This window comes from Acyrthosiphon pisum, chromosome A3 (assembly GCF_005508785.2).
Source record: "Acyrthosiphon pisum isolate AL4f chromosome A3, pea_aphid_22Mar2018_4r6ur, whole genome shotgun sequence".
NCBI classification, from domain to species: domain Eukaryota; kingdom Metazoa; phylum Arthropoda; class Insecta; order Hemiptera; family Aphididae; genus Acyrthosiphon; species Acyrthosiphon pisum.
In genome coordinates this window covers 4,012,439-4,028,591 of record NC_042496.1, presented here as the reverse complement: position 1 = coordinate 4,028,591, position 16,153 = coordinate 4,012,439, and the positions used below count along the sequence as shown (strand labels likewise).

General features: G+C 28.7%; 2 protein-coding genes across 3 annotated transcripts in view; one reads left to right on the top strand and one right to left on the bottom strand.

Annotated features, from left to right (window-relative positions):
* The window catches only part of LOC100569852 (esterase E4), a 111,322-nt gene that overhangs the window by 92,719 nt on the left and 2,450 nt on the right, over positions 1–16,153 (bottom strand). Inside the window, exons 3-8 of one of the 2 annotated variants that reach the window (XM_001950779.4) lie at positions 14,810–15,158; positions 11,462–11,652; positions 11,020–11,361; positions 10,017–10,173; positions 9,815–9,941; positions 8,863–9,248 (exon numbers count right to left, since the gene is read on the bottom strand). The exons of the other annotated variant lie outside the window; for it this stretch is intronic. Of the exons in view, the coding sequence (XP_001950814.2) occupies positions 9,038–9,248; positions 9,815–9,941; positions 10,017–10,173; positions 11,020–11,361; positions 11,462–11,652; positions 14,810–15,158 (1,377 nt within the window). The 3' untranslated portion in view covers positions 8,863–9,037. Of the gene's footprint in view, positions 1–8,862; positions 9,249–9,814; positions 9,942–10,016; positions 10,174–11,019; positions 11,362–11,461; positions 11,653–14,809; positions 15,159–16,153 lie in introns of those variants that run through there. 2 annotated transcript variants of the gene reach the window in all.
* LOC100161609 (serine/threonine-protein kinase STK11) lies at positions 2,511–7,745 on the top strand. Its single transcript, XM_008189098.3, has 8 exons — positions 2,511–2,665; positions 2,830–3,204; positions 4,005–4,178; positions 4,258–4,390; positions 4,456–4,592; positions 4,653–4,838; positions 6,881–7,047; positions 7,111–7,745. Exons 2-8 carry the CDS (start codon positions 2,861–2,863, stop codon positions 7,227–7,229), a joined length of 1,260 nt encoding a protein of 419 aa, XP_008187320.1. The 5' UTR covers positions 2,511–2,665; positions 2,830–2,860; the 3' UTR covers positions 7,230–7,745.

Sequence of the window (16,153 nt, the reverse complement as noted above, 5' to 3'; positions counted from 1 at the left end):
TAGCTGAGGATGTGATTATGTGATATCCTAACTTACTAGTGCAAATGAACTTATGGGGGCTGGAGCGTAATCCATTCTCAGAAGTAAAAACTAGGCATTTTATATTTCAGTTCATATGGGTCTTGTGAATGGGTTGAAAGTAAGTATTAGTGTGTGTATTTCGTAGATCACGTTGTACAGGGGCATCATAGTGACTGGATATGTACGTCTGTTATTTTACCTAAGCGCATGCACATGTCACCACATATTACTTTATAAAATTAGAAACATTTTTTTTTTTTCAAAAAATGACTTCAATCACTACGCTCAGTAGGATGTTCCGATTTAAATTTTGAAAGCTGATTTGAATTCTCTAAATTTACTATGCTATGTAAAATAATACATCCTAAGACGGAAAAAAATCAAATACCTAATTGAGTAGTTAGGTGAGAATATGTGATTATTATACAATATATACCTAGGTGCAGACAGGTGTAGTAGTGGAATAAACTAATATACTATAGTTGTGCACAAACCAACTTTTTAGGCCCAAACCTACCTGCTTAACTATATTTAAGCATATTATGGTACGGGGAAATAAAAACAAATGTCAAAATTCTTTGGAAATGTATTTAATTTTAGACCGGTCCAGTGCGAATTGTAAGCTGTCTAAATACTCGACTCGGATATCTCATGTCTACGAATATTGTCCAAAATGTTTGGGTTCCATACTTTCATAGTATGGCTTCGCAGTGAGTCGTGTTCGAGAATAGAATGCACAACATATAGCAGTACAAGTCAAAAACATTAACTACAAACATGATCGAAAGATTAAATGAAGTAGCCAAGGTTGGACTGTCTTGGACTGGGACAAAACTCTCGCTAGGCCGCGACAAAAATGAGTTCAACAAATGGAAACTGAAAATGTCCGTAAACAGTTCAAAACAATTCAAAATATTTTGAAAATGTTATCGTGTATAGAAAATGCGAATATAAACAACCAGTGAAAATGACATGTATGGTCATTTGTTTTAGAGTAAGGTACACCATAAACCAAAATCGATTTTGGGTAAAAATTCCTTGAATTTTTATTTTGTTTTTCCCTGCATTTTTGAAAATTACTAAGAATTTTTTACTTTTGACCTCCCAAAGTACCAATTAGATTCGCTTTCCTATCAGGACAGATACTGTTGAAGAAAATAGAAGCATTTTTATTGTTCTAAAAGGTGAGACACAAAAAAAAATCATCGTAAAATCATCAATTATTCCGCTCATAATTCACTTAAAAACTGAATAATCGTAAAACCCTGTCCATAAAATACTGTACAAATATAAATTTATTTTTCATCGGAATCGTACGGAAAACGTGCGTAATAAAATAATATTATAAACGTTGTTCCATCGATACTTTTGATAATGTTTTCAGGTCCCTGATTAATAATAATTATTTTTGGAACTTGCTGCATTTTGATCACAATTTATTATTATAGATCCCGAACACCGAGTAGGGCAAAATCTATAAATGAACAAATATAATCTTTATAGACTTGGCTGGTTGGATCTAGATGCCGGAGAGAGAGATTCAATACCTATTCCAAATTTCAATTCCTATTAAGTATTTTAAGTATGAATAATTATTTATTCTATTTGATATTTTCTAATATACAATTTTTTTTTATAAAAGCGTAAACAATATAATAATATATTAATATATATTATAACAATATTATCATAATATTCTGATATTTAAGCTGATGGCTGTGGACACACAGATTTCTAAATAATCACAGAACAATATTATAAATACAGTATTATACCGGGTGATTCTTTCGTCTTTGAACACTCATTATTTCAAAAAGTTATTATTTTTTTTAAAAAAACAGTTTTTTATAAGCGACTTGAAACTATGTAAATAAATATTTTCAAAAAAATGTAGACTTTTGGAAATAATTTCGAGTGTTCAATGATAAAAGAATCATCCGGTATAGAAGTCTGTGCGCAGGCATTGTGCATACCTATATAATAATAATAATATTTTCTTTATTACGGAAATAAATTCCAATTACAGTTTTTTTTTTTTCTATAATAATATGTATATAATATTATATTATCTAAATACATTTTCGGTGATTTATATATAACAATAATAATTTATTATAATATTCAAGATTTTCAAGGAAGAAAGTTTAGTTCAAGAGCGTTCAAGAAGTTACATGTGCAATAATATAGTGAATATACAAGCGATACGTATCGGACTCAGACTCCGATACGAGCCGGTACGTAACTATTCCATGCCGATACGTACTATTCCATACCGATACGTATCAAATTTTTCTTCTTGAAAATCTTCGTTGTGTGTGTCGTAACGTCGTACAGTTATATAAAAATATAATATTTATTTAAATATAGGTAATTTTCATTACCTATTCATCAGATGAAACCCGTCGTATCGCAGTTCTTTTTGGAACGTCTTTGAGTTTTCCGACCTCCGTGAGTACCATATGATTTACTGTTTACCAAACAAAATTACAATGGGACATTATCAGTATCGACGGTAGTATACTGCGAGAACGGACTATTATAATATTTATATTTTATATCCGTGAAGAGTACTAAGCATTGTGATAAAACAAATTTCACAATTATTATAGACTGACTACTTGAGTGTTCATATTTTGTGATGCAGGTACTTATTTGTAAACATTGTAATCGTTTTTAAATTGTTTGTTGACTTGCGATCGTGCAACCGTACCATATAAGTTATATCATAAATCAAATTGTCCTTCAGTTTTTTTTTGGTTGAATACGAAAAAGTATTTATTAGATAACAAATTTGAAATTTAAAAATAGGTATATCATATTAAATGAAAATGATGTAACGATGATGGAGCAGAGAGAATTTGACGAGGATGTTATGCCAAGTGCTATAGACGATGACGATGATGTGTTCAAAGACTTGCTAAATGTACCGGCTGATTGGTCGGCCAACGATTGTTTGTCCACCGGTATTTTCAATTCATTTGATCCCAATGAAGTGGTATATCGGGCCCAAAAAAAACCATGTAAAACGGTTGGTAAATATGTAATGGGCGATTTATTAGGCGAAGGTAGTTACGGTAAAGTTAAAGAAGTACTCGATTCCGAAACACTTGTTCGCTGTGCTGCTAAAATATTAAAAAAGAAAAAACTCAAACGAATACCTAATGGAGAAAAAAATGTGCTCAAGTAATAAAATAATTTTTATTCATAGTAATAATTAGTATTAATAATTTCTAAAATATCTATACTTTTCTTTTATTTAGGCATATTAAACAAAAATAATCTATATATGCTTATTTTCTTGATAGGATGTGACACCTGCATGTATTGTCTCAATCCTACAAAATATGTATAACAGCAAATTTGGTATCAGCATTACTAATAATATATTGTTAGCATAAATAAAAAGTGAATATACCTAGGTATTAATTTCACATTGTTTTTTTTTTTAAATATTTAAATTTAAAAACTATCATAACTCGTTTTATGATTGAAACCAATGTTCAAACATAGATAATATTCTTACGTTAAAGTTTCATATTAGGTCAATTTACTCCATTATTAAAAAGAACAACATATAATGGTTCTGTTTAATGCAAATTAATCTGAAGAATGATGATACACTCCCCTTTGCCTGTATATATGCAAACAATATATGTAGGTTAACCACTGTATATGGTTCAGATTTCCACAAAATATGTGTTCATATGATTCAATTTCATATTTGATATTAATAAGAAGATTGATGACTTCTTCCCTAAAAAGAAATCCTCGCTATGTGTCTGTTCCTTTAGCTTGGATATTTTTTATTCTTTAGAGATTTAAAATATTAACAACAAAATTATGTTATTAATAATATATTATAATATATAGGTATTTTTATTTAATAGATTTTGAATACCTATGTTCAATATGATGAAATATTAACTATATTAAGCTTATAAGTTATATTATAATACAATTTGTTATTATTATTATTTTTATAGTGAAATTCAACTTTTAAAAACATTGAGACATTTAAATGTCATAGAGTTAGTAGATGTGATAGTGAATGAAGAAAAAGAAAAGATGTATATTCTTTTGGAGTATTGTGTAGGTGGTCTTCAAGATATGCTAGAACACTCTCCAGGAAGTAAATTTCCATGCTGGCAAGCCCATAAGTACGTATTTTAATTATTAGTTAGTTAAAATTAGTGTTATGAACATTAATTTATGTTGTTTAATATTCTGTGGTATTAGTTACTTTAGTCAATTAATAAACGGACTCGAGTATTTACACAGCCGTGGAATAATTCATAAAGATATCAAACCAGGGAATTTATTGCTCACACTCGATGAAACACTTAAGATATCAGACTTTGGAACAGCTGAGGTATGTTGAAAATATAATTTTAAAACATTCATCTATATTAAAATATTGTCAATTATAATTTTTAGGCACTGTCACCCTTCGATCCAGAAGGTATCTGTGCATCTAGTCAAGGCTCACCAGCATTTCAACCACCTGAAATAGCTAACGGGGCTGATGAGTACTCTGGCTTCAAAATAGATATTTGGAGCAGTGGGGTTACATTGTATGCATACCACTGAGTTCTAAAAATGTTCATATAATTACAAAATTATAATTTTTTAAGGTATAACTTAGTTACTGGAGAGTATCCATTTGAAGGTGATAATGTGTATAGATTATTTGAAGCAATTGGGAAATGCAATATACAAATTCCAGGCTTTGTGACAGAACCTTTGAGATCTTTGCTAGTTGGAATGCTTAAAAAGGACCCAAAGAAGCGATTTACCTTAAGAACGATACAAACGCATCCGTAAGTTAACAGTTTAAAATAAACAATGGAGATTTCTAAAATAAACAAATAAATAATGAGTTTCTTTAAATCAAAACGAACTAATCAAATTCTTCAGATATGACTAAATATATCTTTATTTACCAGGTTTAGCTATACTATTGATATATATCAAATAATTATAAAATACTCTAAACATTTTAACATTTGTATACATAAAAATTATTAATATAAATAAATATTTTTTAACAGTTAAAAAATAAATTATGTTGTATAGTGGGTGGTTTTTTAAGTTATGTTAACATTCAAATATAATATTTTTAATATAAGTATTGTAAGTACGAATTTGTATACTTAGATTCTGAGCGGAGCAATGAATGTATTGATTTTACAATGATGTGCGTGTGTATTTTTTTTATTTCCTTTTTTATGAGCTTTATAGAAGTTAATATTTTGACAACATTGGATATTCACTAGATTCCTCATGTAGCGATTTTTTATTTTGTTGTAATTCAAAAACAAATAACCGTAGGTACCGTAAGAGCGGGATACATTGCTCCTAATATATTTCTTTTTTAGTTTAAACCTATACTATAGCTTCAATAACAAAGATAAAAATTACCTGTTCGCATTGTTTTATATGTATAGACGTTGAGAGGTAAGAACAATTAAAAAAAATTCAAATGTCATTCTAAGTGACTTACTTACTTATTCCCAAAACTCTGGAGCTAAGTAAAATACATTACAGGTTACATTGCATAATGATTAAAATTACCTTACTTTAATGCATATAATAACTATTGGTGCAATGTTTAGTGCTTATGTTTTAACTAATCTGAACCTAAACATAATATAATTTTTTTTTTTTTTTGTAGTTGATTAAAAGTCTTTTTTCAATACATTTTAATTTTAATTTTAATCCTCTGGATTTTGGACAACTTTTTCGTCATGAGTTTTTGTGTTTTTGAAAACAACTCTTTTCGTGGCATACATCTTGGAGGCGAACTAATAAATTGATGTTCGAAATGTTTGAAAAAATTTGTAATATTAATAAGAACAATATAAAAAAAACTACAATCTCTTATCTCAAAATCGTAATGTGCTACGATTGATATCAATAAATATTTTTTTTGAAGTAATGTTTAACCCCTGGAGTAAAGTATCCCGCTCTTACGATACTTGAATTTTATATCACATGTTTATTTTATCAATTCCTATTCTTGATATTTTGACTTGTTTTGAGCCATTTACAGATAGTTTCAAATTTCAATTTTTTTAGTATTTTTTCTATAAATATCAATACAAGTTTATTTGTTGGGCCAAAAAATATTAACATTTAATACAAGGCTCCTGATATATTGCTTAAATAGTAGTTGAAAAATATTTAAAATACATAGGCACATTTTTTTTTATAAGCATTTAATGTTCAATTTTTGACAAAATTTATCAAATTTAAAATTTAAAAATGATTTTGTAGTTAAAATTTGATAAAATGTTCAACTTTTATAGCTAAGGATTGAAAACTTACAACAAGATTCCAACGTAAGTAGGTTATTCTGTAACTAAAAAATCTCAAAAATATAAAATCAGTTTTTTTTTATAGTTCAAAACTCTATGTTCAAATTTGGAGGAAATTAACCAAGAATAACAATTTTAGTTATTTTATGGTAATTCAACTTACCGGCTACAGTATTAATAATAAGTAATAATGATATAAATATGATATAAAATATCCACACTGACAAACCGTCCCCGCTCAGAATCGTTTTTCGTATACAATGATATTATATCATTGAATTCAAATTTAATAGAGCAGAGCGACATCCACTTTCTCACCTTTTTATGTGCGGATTTAAATAATTATTGTTGCCTTGAATATTTTATTTTATTTAATATGACAGGTGGAATATTATAATTTATAATTACTATATTACAATTTATTGTACACAACTTCAGAGTTATACATAATTTATAAAACAATACCTTTTTTCTTGCTTCATTATCATTTTAATTAAAATAAATATGTATTTCCATATTTATTCTTATTTGTTTTTACTGTTTAGATGGTTTGTTTGTAGACATCCAAGAACATCTGAAAAAGTACCTTTTCCTCCTTTGCGTGGTGATTTCATGCATAACATGACTGTATTGCCATACTTATTTAACTATCATTCATGTGAAACGCCTTCAGACAACGAAGAAGAATATATAACAGAACAATTAATTAAAGGTAATAATCTTCAATATAACTAAACAAATTGTATTTTACCGAGTTTTATTAATCATAATCCAGATCGACCGAATGGGAGTACATCAGTTCCCATCGATGATGTCAATGATCCATCTAAACAACCTTGGCACAAGCCAATCGTGTGTAATGTTAAAAAAATGGCCTCATGTCGGTTGTCGTGACATTTGTCGCTCATTATAGTACTGCATCTCTCATATTGTTTTATATTATAACCATTATTGGTTGCGAAGATTTAATTATTTTTTGAGGTACACGTGAAGTGGATGTTTACTCTTTTGCAAAATCAAGTCAAGTATTTGTGTAAAATATGTAATTTCACAACAACTATGAAATTATCCAAGTTAAACTACTTATTATTAAAAACTATTGAACTAAATATTTTTTGAAATGTTTAAAGTTTAATAATAATGGAAATTTAATTAGTGTATGTCTTGTAAAATTAAAACTACTGTGTGAAAGACTGCTAGACTTGATGTACTAAGGAGAAAAACTAATGCTCACATACCTTTAATGTTTTGTTTATTCATTATTTACTTTTATATATATATATATATGCAAAAAAAATCTTTTCATATAAAATACATTTTGTTTGCTTTTTTTAAGTTTATTTATATACAAATATTATATTATTCTTTATACATTAAAAAAAAAAAACAATAAATCAGAATATAATGAAAGACAAGCTTATTGATGTTATAGTATTTAAAATGAATAAAGTAGTTTGATGTTAAGATGCCCAAGCAGATTATAGTAAGTATCTAAAATATTTTGTTATACTGTATAATTTCTATTATTTGTAAAATACATTAATACATTATTGTATTATTCAAATATTATGACTCCAATTGGGTGTGAATCATGTGATTCTGTAGTGCTGAAATGGAGATAAATATGTATATTATATTGTAGTTGAAGGTAGAATGTTTTAAAAATTAGGTGTTATATTCAGTTATATCTAATATTCTTACTACCTACCTAGCCTTACCATAAGTCATAACCTCAATGCATGGGTGATCCTAGAGTTTATTTTTAGGGGGGTTGGAGTGAATATTGCCGACTTTCAAGGAAAAATATGCCGACTGTACCTATACTAAATATTATAATAATTACATTTTCCTATAGTAATAATTAGGGATTAAATATTTATGAAATTGCATATTTTTTTTCTATTCATTCATTTTATTGCTGATCTAAATACAAATTTAATTAATATTCTACTGAATCAAAAAATATTATTTTTATTTATCATATTTTATGGTTTTTATTTTAAATGCATATTTTGATATTTTAAGAACATAAATTCATACTTTTATAATTGAATGTACTGCAAATTTAAAATCATTATTAAAAAAAAAGTTGGATTTAAAACTTTGGTTAAGATTTAGTGTAAACAATTTTATTACAGGAACACTATAAACGCTCTTCTGGCCTCTGGGAACCTAATCTTTAATTATCTGACTGCCATAAATAATGTAAGATATTTTTACGAGTAAACTATATGTTAATACTTAATGTGTATTAGTTTAACTTATTAATAATATGGAAGTTGCAATGATCTTATAATATATTACATTTTGCGAATTCTGAAAATTGCTGACTAGTATTTACAGTTACAGACATTCGGGGAGTGTCAAACAATTTGTAATGTAATAATGTCACACCACTGGTTAGGTTACGACCTACATAATAAACGATGGGGTAGTCGCGGAAGTAATGCAAATAAGCTGTTAACGCAGCGCGGCGGCGTCGTCAACTGCAGTTCCAAAAAAAAGGTATAAAAAGAAGTACAAATTGTTTTGAGTACCTACACATTTAATTAAATACAAATAACACAAATAACATATTTTTATTTTAGTTTTGACTTATTTTTCTACCTTGTAGATAGTCATCTAATTTTAAAACATAAACTAAATCAGTAAAATTATCTAATGGTAATAGGTGCTTTAAGACTATTTTTTTTCCGATTTCCTTATAATTCGTCACGGTTTATGGTTTTCGACGGTTTAACGGTTGCGGGAAACTCAGTTAGCGGCAACGTGCTCCAGAAATTATAGTTGCCGGGATTTGAGTATTCTTGCTGTTCGAATGTTTGATTCTGTGTGATCTTAATCAATTTTAATGGATCTGAAGGGTTTTTTGACACCGGTGACCATACTACAGAGCTTCCTATGTCCGGAACTCTGGAACATTATGTGTAGACATATTATGATATTATTATAGATAGGTATATTATGTAGTATGTTCAAATGTGTATTTAGTACATTATTATACAATATATTATACATAATATTATGTATAGATCAATATTTTTTATAAGTGTAAATGTGTTATTGTAGAGTAACGTCTACTTAAAAGTTTTAAGTTAAAATTTTTTTATTAAACTTGACATTATTAGGTTCTTTAATTTTGTCTGTCTTGACCAGTTTTTTATCTAAACAAATTTGTAATGTCGGCAATTGGTATTTTTAAAATTACTTCTAAACCAGCCTTAACGTGGAATTGAATAATGGTTCATCCCTGGAAGCATGAATTTCGTCAAGGTTTCAGAATTATTCATTGCAGGTAATAAAATATTTTTGAATCTGTTTTGAATTTCCAGTTAAATGGTGATTTATTAGTTATTTTCCAGTTAAAAGGAAAAGAAAAACGTGAAAGACGTCTATAAGAATATTGTACTACCTAATAAAATAAATACCTATTATAGGTGATAGGTAGTAGGTACCTATAATATAAATAATAAACTTACCCTGTTTTGGCAAATGACGACCACATGCTCACCATGACTGGAATTAACTTGGCGTCTTCGACGTTGTCATGTGGATTTCCATATCGGGTTTTTATAACGTACATTGTGTCGTCACCGTGTGATACTCCTACATCGAATAATTAATAATTATAACACATAAGTAATAGGCGAGCAGATTTCATCTTAACTAGGTCGTATTTACCCATTCCTTGAGAGGATCCACTTGTGGAATATTTGTCTGATAGGGAGTATTTACCCCTATAACTAAATTCATAAAAGTATACCGGCGATGTATTTATTGAAGCCAAATGCCGGGCTGTTCTAGCTACCGGTTCTTGGAACAACCTGTCTGTCATCATCTGAAATGGATAATTCAATGAATTATTTATGAAATATTTTTATTTTTTACGCAAATCGTGTTTTAATATTAGTTTGTAAGTAAATTTTTTTGGAGCCACAAATGTGTCATAGGCAAGATTAGCCCGATAAACTTATTAGGAGGGGTTAGAGCACCAGCTCTATTTATTCAAAAACCTTATTTAAATAAATACCTAAACAACATAATTATTATATTTATTTTAATATATTTTTCTACGCAATTATGAAACGGGTAAAATAAATAAGTCCCTTATGCGATGTATTCTGCATAGTGCATAGGTACGCTTATAATTTATATTTTTATTTGAGTAGTTATACCATCCTTTATGTATAGTTTAGAACTTTGGATTTTATAATTTTAGGATTTGAATTTTTAGCAATACCTTCATTTTTACAATTTATTTTTTCAGTTGAGCTATACTTGGATTCAACGAACAAATCTATGAACGCTGCGTATAGGTACCTAATATATGTTTTTAGTTCTAACACATTTTAAGAATTAATAATATGTATTATTCTGAAATATTGAAATTGATAAAATTGTTATAGGTATCTACCTACATAACAAGGTATTTTGTATTTGATTTATCTTCACGATGTACTTACCTACAATGTACCTGTTTGGGGCCATGTATATCAGTATCGTATCTAGGACTTTTTCAAGGGGGGATATACAATATTTAATAGACATACAGTACCTACACACATATTATATTCATATTATTGTATACGTGTTGTATTGTGTACAAAATTCCACCTTCTCCCTTGTAGATACACCATTGGTGTATATTTTATGTAATATGAAATTAAAATAATAATTATCTTACTTTAACGACTTCATTTTTAGTGTTTACAGACACCGTGTTGTTTCCAAAGTAAAATTTTTTTATTTTCTGTGCGATTTCCGATCTCAGTAATTCATCTGAAATTGTGTAATTGTAGTCAAGTATGAATGGTAGTATTTCGTCCCAGTTGGATTCTATGTCAACTAGAGTTTCTTCGTTTGATACAAATTCAGCGGCTGGATAGAGGCCATCGTCTTCAGTAAAGCTGAACAACAGTGGGACATTTTGAATCGGTAAGTTCTCTGGTAAGTCCGTTAAAAACCGTTCTGTTCCGCCTGTTTCGACAGTTGGACCAAATGGTGTAAAAGGATTGTACCTCCACGGCTAACGAGTATTGAGAAATGATTAATAAAACAGTATATTAATATTTATAGTATAGTATTTACAAGACTACAAAAGTATTTTTAAATAAAAATATTTTTACTAAGAAATTTTTCAAAGAGTCTGCAATGGCTAATGCTGGTCTTGATCTAAGGCATTTGACGGTGTCTTTCGAGTAGTATGTAGGACATCCTAGTGACTCAGCTAATTCCTTAGTCTTTTGAATTGTGTTTTCTGTGAGAGCCCAGCCACAAAAAGCACTTCCACTTTCAGCAATTCCTCGATTAAATAAACCTGTACGTATCACATTATGAAATATTGTACTGTTTAGATACTATTTTACCGATCGATTTTAATAGTAGGTATATAAGTATAAACAGGCCATACAGACAACTTTCAAAAACAACATGCAGAATAATCACTGAATGCCTAAAAAATACGGAAATCTAAAAATTGTACATACCTATACCTATGCTAACCTAACCTATGGCTGTAGCACATTTGCACCCCGAGGGTTATGGACATCTGCGCTCAAAAAAAAAAACTTAACATCCTGTATATAGCCCAAATGCGCCCATTTTGCATGCAACGTTGCCGTCAGTTATTGTTTAAGAAAAATCAGAAAGAAGTAATAATTTTCAAAATAATGATAAATACTATACAGTATACAATAAATAATATATCTAAATATTATTTATATTTATATTGGTTTCGATTAGCATGGGAAAAAATCAAATATTATTTTAAATTTTATAGTTATAACAATATACTCAATAAATGGCAACGTTGCACGATTTGAACATTGAACCTGATCTGAATCGGGGGCATATGGGCTATGATTTGGAGCGCAAATGGGCTACGATAAATGGGTTAGGGTGCAAAAGTGTTGCGCCGCTACCTACTATCCGACATAGCTCCACCCCATATTAGATGATCGGTACTTCAGTACTTGCCGATTGGTTAAGAAAAAAAATGGCATAGATATAACTTCGACATGTTATAGACTAACTTCAAAGTTCAAATATCAAAACGTAAAATAAAAGTAATGTACCAGTTTCTTTAAAGGGACCGCTCAACTAAGCGAGTCTAGACTAGAGAGGTCAGAAGTACCTACCTATAGAGAGTTGAAAAGAGGAAATTGATTTTGAAAATCAATGGATATTAATCACAGGTACCACTAAGTGAAACCTTACTGCCTGTTTATGAAAACAGGTAGCAGTTTGGTTATTTCGAAATTCATGTCATTATAAAATATTTGACTATTTTATTTACTTAGTCATAATTCGATGTTTGGTAGTTAGATTATAAAGTAAAATCAAAATACCTAATAAAAGTATCAAAGATAAAAAACAAATTAGAAAAATGACACACATTGTATACTTAATTATTAAACTCCGTTATCGCATCTTATTATGTTTATTTGTTTATACTTTATTATCTTTATTTTCTTTTAACTCGACGTGTTATCATAATTCTGAAGTATACACCTTTTTTTTAGATTCTGAGTGAAACGATGAATGTATTGATTTTACAATGATGTGTGTTTTTTTATTTTTTTTATTTTTTTCTTTTTTTTTTGTGTCTGTCATCACCTTTTAGGACAGTAGAAGTACTTCGATTTTCTTCAACAGTATCTTTGCTGATAGGAAAGTGAATCTAGTTGGTTAGGTTAGGTTTTCAAAAGCGCCGTGAAAAACTAAAGAAAAATTAAGGAAAAACCGGAATTTTTACACAAAACCTATTTTCGAGAAAATTGATTTTGGTTTTTGGTGTAACTTTAAAACAAATGACCGTAGATACATGAAATTTTCACTGGTTGTTCATATTTCCATTTTCTATACATGATAAAATTTTCAAAATATTTTGATTTCTTTTGAACTGTTTAGGAACGTTTTCAGTTTCCAATATTATTCGTTTTTTTTTCTATGAATGTTAATAAAACTTTATTTGTTGAGTAAAAATACTTGAAAATTTAATACAAGGCTCCTAATATATAGTTACAATGATATTTGAAAAATATTAAAAATCCTTAGTCACAGTTTTTTTTTATTATCATTTAAAGTTAAAAATTGACAAAATATTCAATAATTATTTTGTAGTTAAACATTTATAAAATGGTCAACTTTTATATCTAAGGATTGAAAATTTAAAACAAGATTCTACGTAAGTAGTTTATTCTGTTACCAAAAAATCTAATAACACATAAGCACAGTTTATTTTTATACTCATTTTAAGTTCAAATTTGGACGAAATTACATATTAAAACACCTGGAATAACTATTTTAGTTATTTTGTTGCGATTGTATAATATTATTCGTACGTACATGAAACTTCTAAAGTATACTATTATATATCTATGATAGTATCAAGGCTTGTTGTTGATGTATAACGTGTTATATTAAATACCTAATGAATATTATGATATGATTAATTTGGAATTTATTATAGGTACCTATTATAGGTCAATTTTTTTTTTAATACCATAGTTAAGTATATAATATGTCTTAAACCTATAGACCGACATACCGTCTCCGCTCAGAATCGTTTTTCTTATACAATGATATTATATCATTGAATTCAAATTTAATACCATCCATTATACAGTGACCCACTTGTAATCTACTGTACAGCAGAGCGACATCTACTTACCCTCCTTTTTTTTCATAATTAATTCTCTAAAAAACATGATAGGTATATATTATTTTGTATGTGTAAGTTTTGCGTTTTTAATGTTCATCACGTGTATTTATAGAGCTTATAGTAAAGATTAATGTTAAATACTAATCTCAGAGAAACTTATACAAATACAAAAATATAGTGTAAATACATTTTTTATTTAAGGTGCATTATATCACGTGTTATTTATTATCGCACAGATTAATATTTAATTAAGAAAAGTGAAACTGTGAATGTTAACAGAATTATTCTTGGGATCCTGGATTTCTTGATCTTTGTCTTTTGATCTGGACGTGTCAACAAAATGCATATAAATATATAATAATATAAGTGTTATAGTTGTATAATACCCGAATGATTATGTTACAAGCTTACAATATATTATTCACTCTCGAATAGACATTCGATAAGGCAATAACAAACTAAACTAATCGAAAATTATAGAGAAAATATTGCTACTGTATCGTAATACCTGCAATTATATCGGTATTGTATTTGAGCTTTCATTAAATAATTTTTCGTTAATAAGCAATTTAAGATTTAAATTTCAGAATTTATAAACGAGCCAAACGGTTTGTGGTGTTCTGGTGTAGTACGCCTTGGTGTAATCTTTACCATTTTATTCTGTTTGCCAAAACAGCATTTAAACGCCTTTAAACGCATCTAACAGTAAATTCTTCAAGCAATATTAAAACGCTTTTTCTCTCTCCAAAAACACGACACTCAACTTTGTAAATTAATATACCTAGCATGCAAAATATTTTAGACGACTTACCCACCGACATGGGTGAAAGGGTGTGGTAATGGACACTAGCCCCACCTGCAGACATTCCGGCGATGGTCACCGAACCGGGGTTGCCGCCGAACGCTGCGATGTTGCGCTGGATCCACTTGAGGGCCGCCACCTGATCCTTGAGGCCGTTGTTTCCTGGCAATACGTCGTCACCGGTGCTTGCGAATCCTAAAGGCCCCAGCCGGTAATTGATCGATACGTACACGAAATCTTCGCTGTCCAAAAGGTAGTGCGGCCCGTAACCGATGCCTGAGCCGAACTGGAACGCGCCGCCGTGGATGTACACGATCACGTTCATCAAGCCGCCGGATATCAGCCCTTCTTGGGGTAGCTGCGTAAGACACACCACATACACGATACAAATTAATTTTTTTTGACACTTTTACACTGATAATAATATTACAGGTATATATCGACCGATTAATCGTGTTTTTGGGATTAATAGTATATTGTATATAGGTATTAGGTATACTATATCTATACATAATAATACAATAGATATTATACTGAAAGCCATATAAGTTATAATACGTTTTTAAGAGTGTGCAATAGTAAAAGCGAAATAGTTAAAGAATAGATATTCCTTTAACAATTTTTATAATGACAGTGACTATTTTTTTCAGTCCATGATCTTTATTTTGTGTTGTAAAACCAAAGATATTTTTAAATGATTGGTCCGTAGTCACTGGAACCGATACTTAATTTATTGTATAAAGTACACATTTACCTCATTACCAGTCTTGTAAAAAATACTTTTGAAAACGTATTAAGATACTTTTAAAATACTATTATAAAAATGTATCTTACGAATACTTACAAAGTATTTGAATATAATTACAAATATTTTTTGAAATTATATGTTATATAATATATATGTATATTTTCCACTAGTATAGGTACCTATTATGTTACTACTTACAATAGATTTTAATAATTACTATAACATGTCTGACTATTAAGAGATATATACATGTTCACATATTTCATTCTGCATTCAGATATATTTCAACCGTTCAACTAATATTGGTTTAATTTTAATGAATAAATAAACTAAAGAGTGACTATTAATATGGAACTATTTTAAAATTATTAGATTTTCAGTTTTCTTAAAAAAGTCCAATATAGAAACCATATAAAATTTGATGCGGTATTTTTTAAATTTTATATATTGTTATTACCTATTTTTACTATACAAAAACATAATATTAGCTTTCAACGAAAACAATATTATTTTTATTGTTGTCAATTTCTTGTGAAAAATAATAAATTAAAATTAATAAAACGGACTTTATGGTATTTTAATACAAGTATTTAAATTTTGTTAAA